Raw genomic sequence first — 7,606 nt, 5'->3', positions numbered from 1 at the left:
AGGGTCAATGAACAACAGCTACTAGCTGAATTGCGGAGGAACCAGAGGGTGAGATCGGACGTCAGCATATAAAAGGCGCCTCTGGCTACCGCCTCAGTCCATGAATGATCTCACCCCACCCACCCAGACCAATGAAAGCTCCAATCAGATAGACCATGACACCGGGAGCTCCACGGCCTACTCTTTTCGAACAGTGCCAAGGGTTCTTTAACGTCCCACAGATTATTATTATTATTAGGAACAAGTGTTGTGAGACAGGACCTACGGTTTATCGTCCTTATCCGAGAAGACTAAAGTCTAACCATTTGCAGATGTCATTACAAAGGCAGCACTTTCTCCTCAGCTATTTAAAGACCCTGAGTGTTGGTCCGGCTGGGGTTTGAACCCGCGACCTCCCGCACGGTAGCCCGGTACTCTACCAAATGAGCTATCCGGTCGTACGTTTGTCCCCGTAAATTTCATCCGCACGCCCTCTTTTGCATTTAAAATTATATGGAAGAGAAAACTGAAGTCAACATTTGCCTGACATTAATATTTGCTATAAAGCATGCATGTGTGCATTACAGTAGCACTTTGCCCTTTAATTTAGTCAATCAAAGAGCGCGTTATATCGGATACAAGAATTGGCCATATAGTGACGACTTTTATTGTTCAACACATTGTAACACCGTCTAAAATAGTTCATAGCACACTCAACATTCTTCCTCGTCCAAACATTGTACAATAGACGTAATTTCAAATCTCATGGGGAATAAGGTAACAAATAATGAAGACCATCTACACATTTAATTTCTGCTGTAAATTATTATTATTATTATTATTATTATTATTATTATTATTATTATTATTTTTATCTGAATGTTTAATAATAAATCAATTGTTTAGGTCAATCTTGCGGAAAATTGCCTGATTTTAGTTGCCCACAGTATATCGTCGCCTAAGTATCAGGCAGAGGTTTTGTCTGTTCCAAAGCTATCTTTGGGTAAAATTAACAGAACTCTACACTAAAAAATATGCCTAACAACAGCAATTAAATTCATTTCGCAAATAACAATAAACTGTGTACATGAAGGGTTGCTTTCTCGTGAGAACAAACAAAAACTAACAACAACAACAAACATGAATAATCCATCTTGTTAGTTTATTGTAAATTATTAGCATACAGTTTCCATTATTACGCATGGTTTGATACAATTTAATGCCTTTCCTTACGTACGTCATCTACCGAACTTTACTGAACAAGTATTTGTACGGAGTTTATAGGAAACAAGCAGATTATTTGTGCAAAGCGCGACTAAGACCTGTCCTGGGCCCTGTTCCCGGACACTGAAAACGACATCGTCCAGACTGTTTGGTGCCCAAAGAGCAAACGTCTTCTCGTTCGTCAATTTAGCGCCCTCCATTATTTGTTTTTACTGTATCGTAGGGAGGCGTGGGGAAAAAGCTTGGGAACTGAAAATTTAAACCTGTTCAGACCAGTGTCCGTACCCACGAACAGTGCCCTAGTACTATCCTTGGAGGTAGTGGACGTGCCCAGATTTTTGCTCGAGCACCGACAAAAAGCTAAATTCAGACTAGTGGCCTGCGTTTCCGACAACCGAGCAGTGGGTTAGCTAGTCTGAACGTGACCTAAGATGCAGCATATGTGTAACGTATATAACAAATTAAACATTGATCAAGATACGACAATCTATGATCAGATCGATGGTATGGCTTTTTGGTCTCGCCTTACTCCTCTCCTAGCCAGCTTTATTATGGTGCCTTCATAAAAGTCTGTGGTTACAAGACTACACATCTTTGAATGCTTTAATTTATGTTGATAATACCTTTAATTTGGTTTTTGGTTGTTTGACTCAGAGCATGGTGCTCTTATGTTTTTTCAATGATATTGACTCTTATAATCCTTATATTTGGTTTACTGTGGAAAAGGAGGTCGACTACAAGTTGCCGTTTCTTAATTTTCTGATTAACAACATGTTCATACAAGCTTTGACGTATCAGAATCTACAAGATAAATAAGTACGTTGAATGGTTTTCACAACGAGGTAGAAAACATTCTACGCAAAAAGCATGTTATCTACCAACACAATAGATCGGGTGATCAGGCAATATATCAAGAAAACATGGAAACCTTAAAATGGTCTATCGGGTGCCAGTTCTTCAACACATTTTTACAAATTACCTTATGTAGGTTACTTTTCCAAAGCTGCTCAATATAAGGTTAGACAACTCTGTAAGCACTATCATATTAATCGTAACAATACATTTGACGTGAAGTACCCTGTCCCAAAACGTCTCCAGTCGAGTGTGGTTTATAACTTTTCATGCACAGTCCGTTATGTTTGTTAGGGCGAGTCCAACCCAAAACATCTTGCCACACGCATTCGTAAACATCTTTTTTCGGACAGGGCCTCCCGCGTTTACAAGCATCTTGAGAATTCTGAGGCATGCCGCTAGGCATTGGCGTTGGGTTTCTTTTAATCTATTTAAGATCAGGCTGCAACTAAATTCTTGCTTTAAAACAAATAAAGAAGCTCTACATATCCTTTGGAAAAAACTCAAATTAAACCATCAAATACAGCGTGTTAATTTAGGTCTCTTATCCCAATCTTTTTTTTTTTGTTTTGTATCTTTTGTATCATATTTTGTAAGTGTCGCATATTTATTGTTTACATTCCTGGTTATTGCTTAAATTATCCCTAGCATGTAAATAACCAACTCTATAACACGTAACATTCTATTGACGATGGCAGATGAAAGTGCCAAAACATGTCTTTAAAACTACAAAAACTTGATATAAACATAAGAACATAAAACAAAAGAAACAAAGAAGCAAACTGACAACTATTTGTATACTGGCTGCCCGAAATTTTGATCTCATGCTAAACTGTTAATTGTGTGCTTATTGCAAATTAATCGTTATAATAAGGATCATTTTGTTGTTACTGGCTCTAAAACCATAAGCCCTTGTGATCACCATAACTAATTAACAAGATCACAATGCAGTTTAGTTTCAATTGAAGAAAACACTGTCACTTGAATCTGTCTAGAATTGAAATTACTCAGGAGATCTAGCTGTTCAAAACGCAACTCTCCACTACAAGACAAGCTTCCCTGGAAGCTTTGAAATGACTTAGGATACCAGTTTACTGCTAAACCTTATCAAATGAAAAGAGAAAAAAAGGAGCAATAGCGCCAATCTAATGCCCTTAGCGAACAAACACTTTCCAGAAATCCCCAGAAGATACTCCAACAAGGTAATCATCACACTCCCACCTCTTGCCCAAAAGTGTCCAATGACAAGAGCCATATACGAAAGCAGAGTGATGGAGCAACCGCTTTTCAGGAGTAACGAAAAAACTAGCTTCCCCCCATTTACCAACGTGAAAATTACCGTTTTCCACTCCCCAGAGATCGCAAGCTCTACTTAACAATGAGTTGTCGTCATTCATTCTCCAATACGAACCACAAGAGACAGGCATAACATCCGCCTGATTGCTGAAGTATTGGACCGCAGCTTCACCTGTGCTGTTAAGAGCCGTGGCGATATGAAATGTTCTCCCTCCTTGCTTCTTGCAGTGAAATCTTACTTGAGTGAAGTTCAGGTATGTTCTCAGCTCTTTCATGACGCTTGTTGTGATAAACATCTGATTGCTGCTTATTCCAAGGAGTGAAGTGCTAAGTGGCGGCTGAGAGGGAGGTGTTGAGCTTTGCATCACATAACTGGAGACTTGAAGCCAGCCCCCTGAAGTCAAAGGAAATTAATTGTGATGTATGACCATTAAGCAGCAGGAAAAGTAAGAGCCTGTAAAATTAGTACAAGTTTCAGCGTATTATGTGTTTTTATTTTTTAATACGCGAGGTGAAACCATCAGATAACGATTAAATTTATCTAAGGCCACGCCTGAAGGTTTTCAACATTTAATGACGAACCTGTGACAGAAGCGACTTTGACATGTGTGAGTCATCTGTGACTCACAACGATTTGTTATATTAATTCAAAGTAATGGAAATTTAAGTACATGTGTTTCTCCTTTGCTGTAAAAACCCAATTAAAGCATTGCGTGCTCATTTGACAAAAAAAATTTTGATTAGTTTTAGTGCAAATGAACTGTTTAACTAAGGTAAAGTATTTTGGGAGTTTTCTTGGGGATACAAAACGGACAAAATATAGGGCGTGTATTTTCTAAAAATAAAGAAAACGTATTATTCTTGGGCAATAAAAAGCTCACTCGTTGCCATGGTAACGGCACCTAGTTTAACAACAAGTAGCAAGCTGCATTCTTTCTAAGTTAATCTTGCACCATGTAACCCCTTGCTGCCCTTCCGTGCTGGGGCACCTAGAACTACTTGGTATGTAAATAACGTTTACTAACACCTGTATGTTAGCAAAATAGATTTTATTTCAGATTCGAAAATCCGACAAACATTGAAATATATTTTCTCCGAGTTTACCGTTTTCTTTGATAAGGTCGTTAAATTGAATTAAATTTGGTTTGTGATTAATGAATTTCTCTCAAAAACGACGGGAAAGTTTGCATAAATTGCCATTAAATATTTGCTCCAAATTTTGTGACTTGAACGAAAATGTTATAAACTTACTTTGTCTCCAAAACAAAATTGCTCACGGATAGAACAGAAATCTGTTCTAACCTTACGTTACCAGACACCCAAAAACAAAAAGGATTACCAAATAATTGCATTGAACGCACACATAATGCCTTGGCGTGCAACAAGCTTGTTGTTGGGACGAGTGTGCAGGGAACATTTGGGAAAATGTCCCATTGCAGTATGTCGAGGTTTCCTTCCAAAGAAAAAAAAAGGGAAAAGTTTTTTTTTTAGTTCATAGCTTCCATCGGAAGTGTCGACAAGGGCAGTCAAAGTAATCGACTTTTAACACGCTTACGCAAGAAAATGGGAGAGGTGGAAAGTTTTTGATCCTCACCTCCGTCAGTAGTCATGTCGCAGTAAACTTTCAATGTATCGCCACTCCATCCAGGGTTGATCCAGTACTCCCCATCTCCCTTGGAGGTACCATACTCCCGGATGTCCTTACATGATCTTGCAGAAACTTCGAAATACCAGCCCCGTGGTTCTAAAGTTATAAAATTTATGTTAATGTTTATCAACTCCCAGAAAACTAAATTAAAAACAACAGAAACAATTGAATAAAGAACAAAGTAAAGCAGAAACGTAAAAAAGAGACAGCGATTAAAAGGCTTAAGAGATCTACTAAAATAAAGACAAGTTAGAGCCTTTTTTTAGTAGTATTTATTCCACAAACATGGCCATGATCGATCCTTTTTTTTTTTCGGAGCGGGCATTGCATTGAAAAGGTACCCAGAATCGTTGAGATGTATGTGCACATTTCCCATTGAAAAACACAAAGCGGTGTGTTGTATCACGAATAAATTAGCCGCCCTTTAATTTATCACCAACCAATCTTTGTTAGCAACCCAGAAATTATCGGGCCTTCCGTATAAACATTCCCTTCCCATCAACCGCATCTCGTTCTTCAGGCAAAGAAATATAGCTGCGAACTTTGCGAAACTGACAATAGAACTGTACAAAGTCAGTGAAACTTTTCTTGCCGAAGTTTATAATGAAAGGGAATATATGAAAATTCACACGTTTGAACTGCGGAAGAAAGAATGATTAAGAGAATGATCATCGTAGTTATATACGCAACTTAAGCAGTTGCGAAATTAAATAAACCCTGCAAAACATTCAGGCTTGAACGGGATTCGAACCCATGACCTCAACACCGGTGCAGTGCTCTACCAATTGAGCTATCAAGCGGGAGCTCGTCAATTTGTGAATTCGTAGTGATGATATGAAAGTGAATATAAGGAAATTCATACATTTGAGACTGCGGGTTACGACTTGGTGTTACAGAGCACGAATATATGCTAATTAGGATTTGCTAATTTAGGGTATGCTTACAAAGTAACGAAGGTTCTTTGGTTCATGGGTAGGGTTGATAGAGTTTGTGGTTTTTATGGTTTCCTGGTTTCAATGGTTTCGTAGTTTCACGGGTTTCGTAATTTCACTGGTTTCATGGTTTCAAAAGTTTCATGGTGTCACGGGTTTCATGATTTCATGGTTTCACGGGTTTCGTGGTTTTACGGGTTTCATGGTTTCAACGGTTTCATGGTTTCACGGGTTTCATGGTGTCACGGGTTTTATGGTTTCACGATTTCATGGTTTCATGATTTCACGGGTTTCGTGGTTTTACGGTTTCATAGGCTTCGTGGTTTCAAGGGTTTCATGGTGTCACGGGTTTCACGGTTTTATGGGTTTCATGGTTTCAACGGGTTCATGGTGTCACGGGTTTCATGGTTTCACTGACTTCGTGGTTTCAACGGTTTCATGGTTTCACGGGTTTCATGGCCTTCAAAGGAAATTGTGATGTAGAATTTTTAGTATTTTTTTCTTTTTGCCCAAGCCACACGGAGGATATGTATATTATGAAAACACTATCGAGGAACAACCTCACATGGAAATGAAGACGTATTTTACTCACCTTTCACTGTTAAAGTGAGCCTTTCTGTGGGTCCATCTCCATAATCATTGAACGGGATACATCTGTAGCTGACCTGATTTACTCTTTCACCAACTTTCGCTGTATACGTTTCAGCATTACCGCCTGTTGTAGAGTTAAATAAACTCTCCTGTTCTTTGTAGAATCGATACTTTGCAGGTGGGTTGGCCTGTGCACTGCACGTGATGCGGAAGGATACATTCACAACAACATAGCCGTAACTCAATTCAGCTGACAGACTTGTGTTGATTGGACGATAATCTAAAATGAATGAACGTCTTAATGGTTAATGCTGTTTGGTAAGTTTCGTGAATTCATTCATGCCTGCATCTTTTTGTTGATCCTTTGAAAATAATAATAATAATAATAATAATAATAATAATAATAATAATAATAATAATAATAATAATAATTGAACTTGTGAATCACTTGTGCGTTATGCTCAAGTTCTTTCATTCATTTTATACTTTGATAATTCAAATTAATCTCGCCTTTGTCTCACGATTGTGTAGCATAGGTAATGATCGCGACCGTTCTCCCGCAATATATGTTGGCCTTCATCAGGCGATGCTGTCAATTAGCTGTGCATGCAATTCAAGTAGCACCATGGCCGACGACGATGGCACGTTTCGATTCTCGCCAGTTCGGTTGTTAGCGATTAAGGGATTTCGATCGTCGTTGATCGTACTGAGGTATCCAGGCCGCTGGTATTTCAATTCTATAAACACTATTAATCGAAATGCACCAACAATTATCAACGATGTTGATACACAGCCAGGCTGAGCTAGGCGACGCCATTACCTGACAAATACCAGCAGTATAGAGGTTAAAACGTCACGATCAGCACCTATGCTATATAATCGTGACCCAGACGATTATTTGAGCTATCATTTTAAACCTAGACTGCAAGCGGTCTCTTCGGGTGGCGCGGAATAGCCGAGTAAAAAAGCGGCGAGACTGGAGCGAGTAGAAAAATCGAGAAGGGGATAGAATCTCGCCGCTTTTACGCTCGGCTATTTCGCGCTCTCTCGATTATCCAGAAAGGGACCGCTTGCAGTCTATTTT

The 7,606-nt window shown here is 38.9% G+C and overlaps 1 protein-coding gene across 2 annotated transcripts in view; it reads right to left on the bottom strand.

Moving 5' to 3' along the window:
- Positions 1–1,120: 1,120 nt before the first annotated feature.
- LOC146461180 (peroxidasin-like) overlaps positions 1,121–7,606 on the bottom strand; it is a 163,516-nt gene continuing 157,030 nt past the window's right edge. For both annotated transcript variants that reach the window (XM_085087035.1, XM_085087037.1), the window contains 3 exons: positions 6,524–6,802; positions 4,946–5,095; positions 1,121–3,745 (listed from right to left, as the gene is read on the bottom strand). In XM_085087035.1, coding sequence (XP_084943161.1) covers positions 3,210–3,745; positions 4,946–5,095; positions 6,524–6,802 — 965 coding nt within the window. In that variant the 3' untranslated portion in view covers positions 1,121–3,209. The remainder of the gene's footprint in view (positions 3,746–4,945; positions 5,096–6,523; positions 6,803–7,606) is intronic.

The sequence above is a fragment of the Pavona decussata genome, unplaced genomic scaffold (genome assembly GCF_977016875.1).
Source record: "Pavona decussata unplaced genomic scaffold, jaPavDecu1.1 SCAFFOLD_201, whole genome shotgun sequence".
NCBI classification, from domain to species: domain Eukaryota; kingdom Metazoa; phylum Cnidaria; class Anthozoa; order Scleractinia; family Agariciidae; genus Pavona; species Pavona decussata.
Note: the sequence above shows the minus strand (reverse complement) of the source record. Positions and strands in the feature narration are given on the sequence as shown.